Raw genomic sequence first — 14,360 nt, 5'->3', positions numbered from 1 at the left:
ATAAAATTCTAGTAAGCATCTTTAGAATGTTACAAGTTGATCACACAGAAATGCAAAGTACTGAAAATAGCACAAATGAACTTGAAAAGGTTGAATAAAATTAGAGGATTTGGACTACCATAAATAAAGACCTTTATAAAGGAACAATAATGAAAAGTACCATATTGGTGTAAAAAAAATAAATGGATCAAAGTAGTCACACAAATGTCCTCAAATAGACCCATATAAATTCAGTCAATTATTTATTGCATTTAGGTGAAGACCATTCAATGAAACAAAGAAAATCTTTTCAACAAATATCATTGATAATTTGATGTTCACATGGAAAAAAAATGTGAACTTCACTATCTTACCTCATGCAAAAATAAATATTATATCCATCTATCATGGAATGAAATTAAGTCAGGTTAGACATATATGAAAACAAATATTAAAATGTTTATTGTTTTATTAAAAAATCACAGATCGAAACTTGGAAAACTTCAATCTGAATGTAAGCAACTCACATTAAACTGTTCAGTAGTAGTTATTAATAAGCAATGGACTGTGAACTAATAACATAGGGGTTAATTTAAATTGTCTTTAATGAAGTAACTTGTAGAACAAGTAACTTGTAATCAAGTAACTTGTAGAACAAGAACAGATATGATAACTCTGAATAAATGTATAAAAACAAGGGAGTCGTCTAAGAAATACATCAAGAAGGAAAGATCAATGGTCCTAACTCCTGACAAGGTCTACTTAGTGTATGTCCTCCAAGTCCATTCATGTTTTAGCTTTCTCAGTATATCATAGAAGGAAATTTTCTGTGTTGTCATTGAACCCAGCAACAGCATTAACGAAGAATTGACCTGTAGATGTAACCTTCTAGAATAGGATGGTCACCAAGATAATTCAGGGGAAGATCATATAGGGTCAAAAACTGCCCCCCACCAAATGTGAAAGTGTTTAACACCTGATTGGTGAAAACTGCAGAAGGTGGACCACTGTTTTTATTTTATTTTACTTTTTTTTTTACTTATATATGACAGCGGAATGCATTGCAACTCTAGAGCACAATTTTTCATATCTTTGGTTGCTACCTGTAATTATTATCCATCATGACCATCTCGGGTCAAAGAGGCCAGCATCTCTGCATGTAGTTATAGCCCCACTTTCTGCAGAGAAAAGATATAGGTTGTGGCTAATATGCCCATGACCAAGTGAACCCAGGCTTGTCTATTTATAATTTGCCACTCATTTCTCTGCCCTTGATTTTCTTCTTGATGTCACTCATCTCTCATCAAAGCCATCTATAGGACCTATCTGTAGTCAGAACATATATTATATCAGGATTTAGAAGCTGGTTTTCTGAGTCCTACTTCTCTTGAGCTTTTCACAGTTTTTGAATTGTTTTGTTTTGTCTTATGTATTTTTCAGTGGTCATGGAAAATAGATTTTTTTAAACAAGATTTTTTAAAATATATTTCTTTTATTTACTTATATGTGGTGCTGAGGATTGAACCCAGGGCTGCACACGTGCTAGGCAAGTGCTCTACCACTGAGCCAAAACCCCAGCCTGGAAAACTGATTTTTAAACAAACCTTAATAACTTTCTTGCTTTCAACTAAACGGGAAAAATATATCTAGCCACATGAGGACCCAGAAGATGGGGAAATGCTTGGAGCCACAAATGATGTAATGATGGGAGGGGAGTAATGGATAGCAGAAGACACCCCGGAGAATGTCTAGGACAAAGCCACTGGCCTGGGGAAACGGATAGAGAGGGAAAATCAGGACGAGACTAGGGACAGAAAAATTTGAGGTTTCTACACTGTTTGGCTAAGATATTCCTCAACAAGGGTTGTATCTCTGATGCCTTACTGGCATGATCACTCCAGCCAGGAATTACTTGCCTCCCTGATTCCCACTACTACACATTTGGGAATAAGAGTCTTTGGCAAATTCAATTTACTAGGCTTCCATCTAGTGCCATATTTAGATTTTGAGTTTTTAAGTAAATTTTAATGTCTATATTTAAGTGGTTATTATAGTGAAATAGGGCTACCCATCATTGTCACTGCCATAACAGAAGCTATGATCTACTCATTCAACAAATGTTTCATACAGCACAAGGTTATTGACTGCAGTCCTCAGAATTCACATTAGATCTTTCCTACTTGTTCATCCCTATTTGCAACTTTGTATCTTTTGACCTATGCCTCCACATTTCCACTCCCTACCTTGATCCTAATAATCATGATTTTATTTTCAATATCTATATTTTGATTTTTTAATAAAAGATTCTACATATAAGTGAGATCATGCAGTATCCTTTTTTCTGCTTCTGGATTATTTCACTTAGCATATGTCCTCCAAGTCCATTCATGTTTTAGAAAATAGCAGGGTTTTTAAGACTGAAAATACACACACACATAAACAGACACTACTTTCTTTATCTGTTCATCTTTCTATTCAGCTTTAACTGTACCTTCTCTCTCTCTCTAAGCCCCTCCAGACCTTGCAAATATTCGCCATTCCCAGAAGCCCCAAGATCAATCAGCCTTATCTCTTGGGAACTCAGGGCAACCTTCAGAGTCAATGTCACACATAATAGTAATGGTGCCTTTATGTTTCAGGGGAGAATCAATTCTGGGCACCCTGGAGGCCTTTGCTTTGGTTATTTAATGGACCACAACTTGCATCCTGGGGGCAGGAAAGTAAGGAGATGCAGGGTCATGAGTTTGCTCTCCACAACCAACGTAATGTTTGCTAAAACACACATGCACACATATGTACATGCTCACCCAAGCACATTTTCAACAGGTGTCTTGGACAAGCTGCCAACTCTCTCACTACCTCACTTTCAGGTAAGTAGTTCCAGGTAAGGGTAGACTTCAAGTTCACATTCCCATTGCCTGCTCCTTGAGCTCAAGTGTTGAGTACCTCATTCTTCATCACCACTACAAAATCTTCATCAAAAATATCCCCACTACCTCTGATCCTATATTTACTAAAAATGTGTATTTTTAAATGTTTGAATACAGGATTCAACATAACTTTGAAGTTATATTAATTTTAAAAATGTGTTGCTAAGTTTCATCTTTTACTTCCTGAGGGGGGGAATTTTATTTATTTAGTTTTGTGTTTCTGTTCATTTTTGTTTTGCATATTTTAAGCTCTATTTCTTTGTAGAAATAGATTAAGTTCTTCATATATTCACATACATTTAATAACCAAGTTTTATTAACAAATAATTAACCAGTCTAGCCTTAATAAATCATTGATCATAAAACAATCTTTTAGATACTGATGCTGTTGTACTACATTATTATTGCTGTAATATTACAGTATAGTCTTATATTACATGACATATACTGTCAAAATTTCAGAATCATTTTTGAGCATCTTAACATTCTAATCCTTGTATTCCACTTTGAAGCTCTTGCTTTTGTAATACTGAAGTTCAGGTAGTGTCTTTATTGCTCCCCTCAGGTACTTCACCAGGGTGCTGCCATGACTACTTGCAATGTCACAGGCCACCCTTCTTTCTTCATTCTCCAAGGCATTCCTGGGATGGAAGACAAACACAAATGGATATCTATTCCCTTCTCCTCCATGTACTTCATCACTGTGCTCGGAAACTGCACCATCCTCTTCACCATTTCCACAGAGCGCTCCCTGCATAAGCCCATGTTCCTACTCCTGTGCTTATTGGCCCTCACAGACCTGGGCATGTCGACAACCACCATTCCTAAGGTACTGTGCATCTTCTGGTTTGGCCAGAGTGAGATTAGCTATGAAGGCTGCCTGGTCCAATTGTTCTTCATCCACTCCATCTCTGCCATGCAGTCAGCCATCCTGATGACCATGGCTTTTGACCGCTATGTGGCCATCTGCAAGCCCCTGCACTATGCCACCATCCTTTCCAACAATCGCATTGGGGTCATTGGCCTAGTGAGTTTGGTGAGAGCCATCCTCTTCATTCTCCCCATGCCCATCCTCCTCCAGCATAAGCCCTTTCATGCCAACCGTGTCATCCCCACTACCTATTGTGAGCACATGGCTGTGGTAAAGATGGTATGTGTGGACACCACAGTCAACCGGATATATGGTTTGGTGGTAGCCCTGCTGGTTGCTGGATTAGACATCTCTGCGATAGCCTCATCTTATGTGCTAATCATCCAAGCTATACTGCGCCTCTCTTCTAAGGAAGCCCATCACAAAGCAGTCAACACCTGCACCACACATATCAGTGTCATGCTTATTTCTTACACGCCTTCGCTCTTCTCTTTTCTTACACACCGCTTTGGCAGAGGTATTCCACCCCACGTCCACACCATTCTTGGCAATCTTTACTTCCTTGTACCTCCAATGCTCAACCCAATTATTTATGGAGTAAAAACCAAGGAATTTCGGGATAAAGTAACTAAATACAGTTGTTGGAGGAAGGAACCTATAACCATTGCCCACAGGCAGAAACTTGTTTGATAATCCAGCAGTTGTGGGTTCATGGAAAAAAATGTTAAATGAATGCAGTGTAAGGGGGAATTGACTAGAGATAGAAACATGTTATGCCAGTAGATTAGCTGTTAGGATGTTTATATTTGGACAGAGGGCTATGGGCAAGACAATTTCTTGGTCTCAGTAACTCCAAAGCAAGGCAATTAAGCCCTATGAAATAAAATAATGACACCTGCTTTCCATACCTGATAATGCTTGAGCAAGTTATACCTGATAATATATGTAAAAAGCATGTTGAACACCAACACACACAAAATACATGTAAGATGGGGTGGAATGTTTCCATATGGAGAGAACATAAGAGCAGACAATAATTTGCCCATCACTGATGAATAGTATTCTGTCTGCCAAGGCAAGGCCAAGGTGTGTGTAGACATGGGTGGGGTGAGTGTTTGTATTTGTGTGTTAAGGGGAGGGTGGGAAGTGGAGAAGTTTGTCTGAAGGGAGTGAGAAGGGACAGGGAAAGTTTGAAATTGAATTTAGAATCACTATTTTATTGCCCCTACTGAAGAAGCATTACATCTGGGCAACTTGACTTGCCACTTCCTTGTAGACCAAGGGAATGTATACAGAAAACACAATTTCCAGAGAAACATCTGAGGAAAGTGGATAAATAGGAAGCTCTTAAAATGAAAATTTTGATATTCATTTTAACTAAATTCATAGTTGTGCATACTCCTAGAGTCACTTCTTCTGCTTGTCTATGCTAAATCCAGCATCTGAGAAGAATCTTCTTTAAAGACACAACTCTGAGAACATTCTGTTAAGGGTTACAGTTATGTAACTATGAATTGGAAATTATTATGAAGTGGTATATAAGAATTGTCTAATTTAGCAATCAATGTGACTTCCTTTGGGATCAATAAAGGGTTCACCTTTTGAGCCCACTCCACAGATATTTTTTCTTAATTTTCCAACTTTTAGTGTCAAAATATCTATTTTTATTAAGAAAAATAAGTTTTTGCAACTACAGTTATTTCAGGTAGCTTTAGAAAATATTCTTTAAAAATACATTTAAAAGAACCCTGGTAGAAAAAGAGCTTCTGCAGGTATGCGTAGTTCCAAATGTTTACTTCTCCATGAGTCTTACTTTTCACAGAGAACTAAATAAGAATGTTACTACTACTACTATTATTTTGCTATCTATTTTTTTGCACTGTTGTTAAGGACATATGTGTATTTGGCAAAGCATTCCCCAGAGTTATATTTTATAGTTCTACAGGAAAACTACAAGCTTCGTTCTTTTAAATATGTGAGTAGGACAGAGGATAGAAATTGAATTTGTTCAGATCAATTCAATTTGTTAATAACAGAAGAGGATGGAGAGTAACCAAGTCTTTTTGACTGCAATATAAGAAAACCTCATCAGAAGCAACCCAAACTTTATCAGACCTTGGAGGAGTTGACCAGGAACGGGGTGAACTGTTAATATCGATTACACTGTGGCAGAGCTATCTCAAAGGTAGTCTGTTTTTAAGGAAATTCCTGCTTTGGGTTGCTGAAACATACCTACAGTTTAATTAGAGGATGTTTAAGCAATGGTTGACAAATGAAAAGTGGAAAAGATTTCATATGGTAGCAGGTCTTCTCCCACCCCATTCTATTTATTGTCGGCCACCTGCTTCAATATAGTATTAATGGGAATTAATATTGTTTCTATATGTTCTTACAAAGTATATTTTATTTTTAATACAATTTTTTTCAAAATAAATTTTTAAATATTTTTAAAAAATATTTTGGAGGTTATAAAAACAACAAGGTCTGTCACCATTAAGATAATCAGATCTTAACATAAACCCCAAATCCTAAAAACTCAGATTGGGGCATTCATATGTGGATAGATGAAACAATTTGGGTCATTTTAAATTTGGTATTTGAGTAATTAACTTTTAGCTACTTACTAAGTGTGAACTTAAGAAAAAAATACATATTTTATGTAGGATAAGATTCGTATTTACAGGTATTCTGTTTAACATGATATACAGTGAAAATAAACAAATACTATCTGTGGGAAAAATTGAATTATGGTGTACAATTTACACAAAGGCAAATATGTTATTAGAAAGCTTTTGTTTATTTAATGCTTTTAGTGATTGTTCTGTATGAAGATAGTAAGACTATTTTATTATTTCTCAAATATTTATATTCTTCCTTTGCATATTTGTCAGCATTCACTGAGGTAGTTGCCTGTTTATAGACAGATGTTTGTTTCTAGACTTTTGTTTTTTTAAAAAAAATACATGAGAACTTTGCTATATTGACTGTTTATTCATTTTTTTTGCACAAAATAAGTATTACTAAAAAATAAATATATGAACTTAGCTACCACATAAAAGGATATGTGCACTTTAATTTTTCACTCATACCAATTTTTGCCTGATTATCAAATTTATAGCATAAAATGTAAACATCAAAACATAACTTGCAGAAGGTAAAGATGCTCCCAGATAATGAGGGGTAATATCTTATCATGTGTATTTCTTTCTCAGAGCTGGTATAACAAACTGCCACAAACTGGGTAGACTTTTCTTTCTCTTACTGTTCTGGAGGTACAAGGCCAAAGTAGATTTGTCAGAAGGATCTCTCTCTCTCTCTCTGAAGGCTCTTGGGGAGGATCTTTCTCTGCCTCTCTTCTGTTTCTGATGGTTGCTGTCAATCCTTAGCATTTCTTGCCTTGAAACACATCACTAACATCTGTCAGTCATCTCATGGTGTCTTCCCCATATCATCATGGTGTACTTCTCCATATCATCCTCTTGTGTCCTCCTTCCTGTGTCCATAGATCCTTCTTCTCATAGGACACCAGTCATTAAATTACATCACCATAACCCAGTATAATTTTATTCCAACTTTATTACATCTGCAAAGACTTTATTTCCAAACAAGCCCACATTCTGGGTTGATGGGAAGGGTATGTTACTCAAACCAGTAAAACACATGTCCATTCAGACATATTTATTATGTAAACAAAATTCTCTAAGTGTTATTATCACCAAAGGGAAATAGCATGCTTATACATATTATAATATATTATTTACTCTAATATTATTGATATCAACCCATGATAGTATATATAGATTTACTTTTTAAAAACTGTTTCATGGTTTTTTTTATCCTATATTATAGATATTTTGGTTAATCCCAATTATTTGTTTTTGAAAGCAATGATGTAGCTGTGGAGCAGAACTTGAAAAATTATGGATTATGAGCTAAATTCAGTCTACCATCTATTTTTGTAAATAGCCATACCCATTTGTTTATATATCATATATGATTGCTTTTGCACTACAGTGATAGTGTTGCTTTATTGTGACTTTAATACCATTACCTGAAAATTCAAAAGTATTATATATCTGAAATGTTACAGGAAAAATTTACTGACCATTGCCTTAAAGGAATACAGGAGTGGAAGGGAGAGGAATATTTACTCATAATTTTCTTTTATCTGACTTAAAAAAATTTAACCATCAATTTAATATATGGAGAACATATAATTTAAAATGCTGTGAACATTTCATTAGGTCCTGTGAAGAGGGAAAGTGAAACACGCATGATATTAGCACGTTTGCTCTTGTGATGTGTATTCTTATAGCATATAGGTCTTTTGGGCCATGTGGTAAAGTCCCTTATTTTGATAAGCACCTCAACTCCCAAGAAAAGTAGCAACAGCCCCCAAAAGCTAGAAGGCAGGACTCTAATTTTCATATTCAGTCTTGAACTTCACAATTACAAAGTTTATCCTCAAACAGAAATTCTTCAAAAAACTTAATCTGGCTTGCAGTTTTTACAACTCTAATTCTATCATAGGTACAACCTTTAATTTAAGGGATTCTTCAAGTACGGTTCCAATTTGTTGTGTAGGTCCAATCATATAGTTTACTAATGTCTTTGGAGTTGTCACCCTCAGTCTGGCTTTCCAGCTAGTCTTCAGCACTGCTGCTTTGCAAATTCCTTTTAGTTGTTTACTTATCTTAACCATTTGTAGCTTTGAACTCAATCCCAGAGCCAGAGCCATGCTGGAGTCTTAAAATATTTTGTCTTCAAATATTGCCTCAAGGAAAGAGGCATATGCACTTCCTCATCTAACTTCACTTTCACTTTATGACATGGGTCTTGGCTGCTGTCATCCTCCAGCACCCAGATCGTGACTGCTCTAGAAGTCCCAGATGATCATAATGGAGGCAAAGCTGACAGGGGCCACACAGAACAGATGAAACAACAGTGTGGCCAAAGAACATCAGTAGCATTTGCCTTCCTCCTCCCAGGCCCCATGGCTTTAGGGCAGTTACTACACTTAGCGCCACCTTGCCCAGTTGGGATCATTTGTTTGGCAGCAACAGATAAGGTATGACCATCTGTCCATTAGCTTTCTATAATGATCTGGGTTCTTCCAGACCTGCTACATTATGAAGTTAGAAGCACGAATTTAAAAAATCAGTAGCCTGTCATGGTAGGTGGGACTTGAGCCTGAGCAGGACCACAGAGTACAAGCAAATTACAGGAACAAGAAGTCCAGGTTGCCGAGTTAGTCACCAGAGTTGCACCAGTGGTACATGCACCTATGCATGGGTTGGGGGAGGGTTGCACCAGTGGTGTTTCAGTACATGCACCTATGCATGGGTTGGCCTGAATAACTAAGGAATGGGGAAATGTATAGTACAGTTCATAGATTGTCCAACTTGATAAGTGGGTGCAAGCAGAAAGTGGATGGAGGCTGCATTATAGCCATTCAGGCATAGTCCAAAGAGACAGGTGAAGAAGATAATATTTTAAATAAATGGAATTGTGAGCAGTGCAATAGCCATCTACTTTAAAAGAAAGGAGAAATAATCTATGGTGAGATACAAAATGCTGGGGCAATGTCTAGTGGCCTAGCAATCAGGTTGGGTTCATGGAAACAAAGGGAATGATGGATTAGTACCAGGAAATCTAGGTGAATGGCATGTGAGGTGGCAAATAGGAATAGACACAAAATTTGATGACTTTATATCACATAATAATTCTACCAGAATACCAAAATTCATCCAAATCCAAAGATGTACTGACAAAATAACTTAGTCAATTTATGTTAGCCAGTCTTCATTATCAGCCACTGTAGGACTGGTGCAGAGCATCAATGGTGGCAAAGAAAAAAGCTGCATTTGGATCCAACCACATGGATTTCCACTAAATACCCAACAGCAGAGGCTAATAATGACTTCCCAATATAGATATTCCAGCATACAGTGAATCACACTGAATCAATCCCCTCTCTCTCTCTCTCTCTCTCTCTCTCTCTCTCTCTCTCTCTCTCTCTCCACACTCATTTTCTTTTACATAGGGTTTTCCACTATATATATTTAATTTTGTTTACTATTATCTCCTTTGAGGACCCAGACTGACATAGTTTTCTTTGGCAAATCTAATCAGGAACCAGATGACAATGGAGACTGGGTGATGCACTCCATCCAAACTAACTTGTAGGGATACAATATGTCTCAGAAGAGTGGAGATTGGGTGGGGGTGGGACAATGCATTAAATATAACTGGTAATGGAAGATATTTTCAATTCTCCACACAGTTTGTAACTGTTTATACAAAAGTACATCTTAAATTAACTTGTGATGTTAGATTGGAGGTACTCATGTAATTATTGCCACATTTTTAAGATTGAAGCCACCCCTACCAAGTGTTCTACTTAACCTTGCTCCATGCCTTTCCTGGTTATCTCCAACCAGGCGACATGGACATAGCAAAATGGGAAGAAGCTATGATCAGATAGATCAGGATTTGAATCATGTGTAACTACACACTGTGTGTGTGTGACTATAGGAAGGTTATATAAAAAAATCTCACCTTTATAACTTAATATGCAAAACATACTATTACACAACTTGAATTATATTTGAATGATTCATTAAACTATTATTTATAAAATACCTAGCATAACTAGCGGGACTGCCTCAACAGATGATACTTCTGATGAGGTATATAAAGTAGGACCCTTCCCTTCCATTAACTCCTATTCTAGGAAATAAATACTCCAATCTTAGTTGTTACTCTGAACTTTTCTTAGGGTTTCTTATTGCCCAGTATATTCTTCTGTTCATCCAAAGTTTTAATACTATAATTCTCCATTAGTAAGTTAATATCTAGTAACTTATTCTCTGTTTTGAACAGTGTCACGCTGATTATGCTAATGGCCAAAAGTCAGTGTCACGCTTAAATCCCGCTGCATTCTCTCAACTTCAACAGGAAAAACTAAAAAGTCATGAAGAAGCCACCATAGCTTCATGATCTGACTCTGTCACATTTCTCACTATACCAAGTTTTCCTAACGTATACTTCATAAAAATCAATTTCTTAGTTAAGAATGACTTGGGGTATTTCTTTCCTGAGCAAATTAACAGAACAGGCTGGAGTAAATGTTTTTTCTCTTCTTTTATACAAGTAATAGGAGGGTTTTATTTTTATTCTGTTTGTAGACATCTTCTAATTCCAAATATGAGGCAGGACTAGGTGAAATCCAAGAGCAAGGACTATCCAATACAGAAAGCCCTTTTTCTTCACAATAATTAGAGAGATTCTCAGAATGCATAGTTTGTTCAGTCCACTGAAGTGAATAGTAAGTTAGGACTAGTCAAGGGCCATGGCTAGGGATAGAGTGGTTACATTACACTTATCCTTCATATCATCGCCTTTTTAAGAATTTCAAGAACAATAACAGATTTGTCGGGAGTTGGGTTATGTAGGATCTTTTTTCATAAGTTTAAATTCAATAATCACATGCTTGATTTTAAATTATGTTCAAACTGTGACTATAAATTTTCTCAACATTTTTTATGCATTGTATTTCCATTTTGTTTAACATTTTCTAAGAAAGGGATCATTTCTGTTTAACCATCTAATCTTGCATTTGCTATTTTACATTGTGCAATTGATCTGGTGATAACTATATATTTAAATAATTCAATAGAAATGTCACTCATTACAATGATTTAAAACATGCCAACAATTAATGGACAAGTAAAAGGAAGTCTCATAGAGTAGAGGAAGGAGAAGGAGAGAAGGGAGGGAGAACCAGAGGGAAAAAGGGAGATCAAGAGCAGAAATCAGTTTCTATGCAGGTATGAGTTTGTCAAGATAAACCTAACTACCATGTATAATCATAAATCTATATTAACAACAACATCAAAAACAACAAAATATCAATTAGGCATTCATCATCACAACAATACAAGTTTCGATTTTCTGCATGATGCACATCACTCTAGATCACTTCAAGTAAAGGAATATCATTTCGGATATAGGTAGCTTCCTTATTACACATGCTTTTAAATATGTACTTCCAGTCTCAGAAATCTTTTCAATTATGCATTTGGATGGATGTTTTTCCTTGCAATAAAATCTTTTGGAATATGTATTTCACCAGGAAGGAAAATGAAGAAAGGGAGGGAGGAAAGAAAGCAGACTTCCATGGACCATCCTTTCCACTCATTTGGAAATACAGTGGAGTCTTAGATGGTTGGACAAAAGCAATGTCAGTTGTCCTAATTGTTCATTTACTAGCAGGATTAGTTTTGGACCTGCATCCTATTTGGATCCTCTGCACAGGCATTTGGTTACCTTGACCCGTATTTCCTTCATCTTCATACCATAGATGATGGGGTTGAGCACCGAGGGTAGGAGAAGGTAGAGATTGGAGAGGAGAATATGGGCATGAGGTGGGATATTTTGACCAATACGGTGGGTGACAGAAGAAAAGAGTGCAGGCACATAAGTGACCAGGATGACAAAGAGGTGAGCTGAACAGGTGTTGAGGGCTTTGAAGGTGGCATCTCGAGAGTTGAGTCGTGCTACAGCCTGCAGAATCAGGGCATAAGAGAAGCCAATAAGCAGCAGATCAAGTCCTACCACAAGCAAGATCACAAAGAGTCCATAAATTCGATTGGGTCTAGTGTGGCTACAGGCCATTTTCACCACAGCCATGTGGTCACAGTATGTGTGAGGAATGACCCTGTGGCAGAAAGTTAACCTTTGAAGTAGAAGAGGCATGGGCAGGATAAGAATCACTCCCTTGGCTAGAGCCAGCAGTCCCAGGCGTCCAACTAGAGAATGGCTCAGAATTGTGTTGTAGTGTAATGGCTCACACACAGCCACAAAATGGTCAAAAGCCATTGCAACAAGGAGGGCTGATCGTACTACGGATGCTCCATGGATGAAGAACATCTGGGTAAAACAGGCACTGGAAGCTATGTCTCTATCATTGAACCAGAAGAGACACAGGACCTTGGGCATCAGAGTTAGGGTAGATATGAGGTCAGTCACCATCAGCAGGGCCAGGAACAGGTACATTGGTGTGTGAAGCGTGGGCTCTGTGATCACAAGGAAGAGGACAGCACTGTTGCCAATGAGGATAGCCAAAAACATGGAGAAGAAAGGAAGAGATAGCCACAAATGCTGTGACTCTAAGCCAGGTATGCCCATCAGAGTGAAGGTCACGAAGCTGGAATGGTTGAAGAGTAGCATGATGGAAACTTGTTGGTGATTGTTTAAAACAAAGTTTAGACACCTGCCAATGAGATATGCATGGCAGGTTGTTTTTATTTGTTTATATTCTTTTTTTAAAACTTTATTTTCATTGATAATTTTTAAATTAATTTTCTAAAAAATAAATGACAGTGGAACACATAACAATTCTTATTACACATATACAGCACAATTTTTTCATATCTCTGGTTGTATATAAAGTATGTTGACACCAATTCCTGTCTTCATATGTACTTTGGATAATGATGTCCATCACATTCCACCATCCTTGCTAAATCCCTGCCCCTTCCCTTTCCCTCCCACTCCTCTGCCTTATCTAGAGTTTGTCTATTCTTCCCATGCTTCCCCTCCCTACCCCACTATGAATCAGCCTCCATATATCAGAGAAAACATTCATCATTTGGTTTTTTTTTGAGATTGGCTAACTTCACTTAGCATTATCTTCTCCAATGCCATCAATTTACCTGCAAATGCCATGATGTTATTCTCTTTTATTGCTAAGTAAAATTCCATTGTGTATATATGCCACATTATTTTATCCATTCATCTAGTGAAGGGCATCTAAGTTGGCTCCACAGTTTAGCTATTGTGAATTGTGCTGCTATAAACATTGATGTGGCTGTGTCCCTGTAGTATACTGATTTTAAGTCCTTTGGGTATAAACCAAGGAGTAGGATAGCTGGGTCAAATGGTGGTTCCATTCCCAGATTTCCAAGGAATCTTCATATTACTTTTTATATTGGCTGCACCAATTTGCAGTCCTACTAGTAATGTATGATTCTAATGACTTGCTGAGTTGGGGGCCAGAGAAAGATGGTAGGAATTCTTGAAGCCAAAATCTGGTTCAGTTCTATGTCTCAGCACCTTTATTATCCCACAGTGAATTCTTTATGGTGATTTGGCTTCTTTTCTGCATAAGACATGATGTAGCAGACCTTTATTTTCACCCTTCCCAGTTCAGCAATCCTATACTTCATTTTTTCCTGAAATTCTGAGTAAGGACAGGAGAAAATATTTTTTATCCTTGAGGAAATAAAGGAAGAACATGATAGAAGAGCCACAGTATTTTCATTGGGAGTGTTCCAATATATAAAGTGAGAAAATATGCTTTCTCACCCCTTGTTCCAGGAATGTTGACCTGCTGAGGTTATTTATATATTTTAATTTTTTTTAGTTGTAGATGGATGCATACCTTTATTATATATATATTATATATATATATATATATATATAGTACTAGGCAACAAACCCAGTGCCCCACCCATGCAAGGCAAGCACTCTACCACTGAGCCCCAACCCCAACCCAAGTTGTTGAGCTTCTGAAATCT

General features: G+C 37.0%; 1 protein-coding gene and 1 pseudogene across 1 annotated transcript; one reads left to right on the top strand and one right to left on the bottom strand.

Moving 5' to 3' along the window:
- Window positions 1–2,778: 2,778 nt before the first annotated feature.
- LOC113177649 (olfactory receptor 52K1-like) lies at window positions 2,779–4,470 on the top strand (annotated as a pseudogene).
- Window positions 4,471–12,075: 7,605 nt separating this feature from the next.
- LOC144254277 (olfactory receptor 52P1-like) lies at window positions 12,076–13,011 on the bottom strand. The gene has a single exon (XM_077797287.1). It carries the CDS (start codon window positions 13,009–13,011, stop codon window positions 12,076–12,078), a length of 936 nt encoding a protein of 311 aa, XP_077653413.1.
- Between the last annotated feature and the right edge of the window lie 1,349 nt (window positions 13,012–14,360).

Source organism: Urocitellus parryii, chromosome 4 (assembly GCF_045843805.1).
Source record: "Urocitellus parryii isolate mUroPar1 chromosome 4, mUroPar1.hap1, whole genome shotgun sequence".
NCBI classification, from domain to species: domain Eukaryota; kingdom Metazoa; phylum Chordata; class Mammalia; order Rodentia; family Sciuridae; genus Urocitellus; species Urocitellus parryii.
Note: the sequence above shows the minus strand (reverse complement) of the source record. Positions and strands in the feature narration are given on the sequence as shown.

What these genes read in the sequence shown, in the direction of transcription:
- LOC144254277 (XM_077797287.1), bottom strand. Translation starts at nt 13,011, where the DNA reads ATGCTACTCTTCAACCATTCCAGCTTCGTGACCTTCACTCTGATGGGC.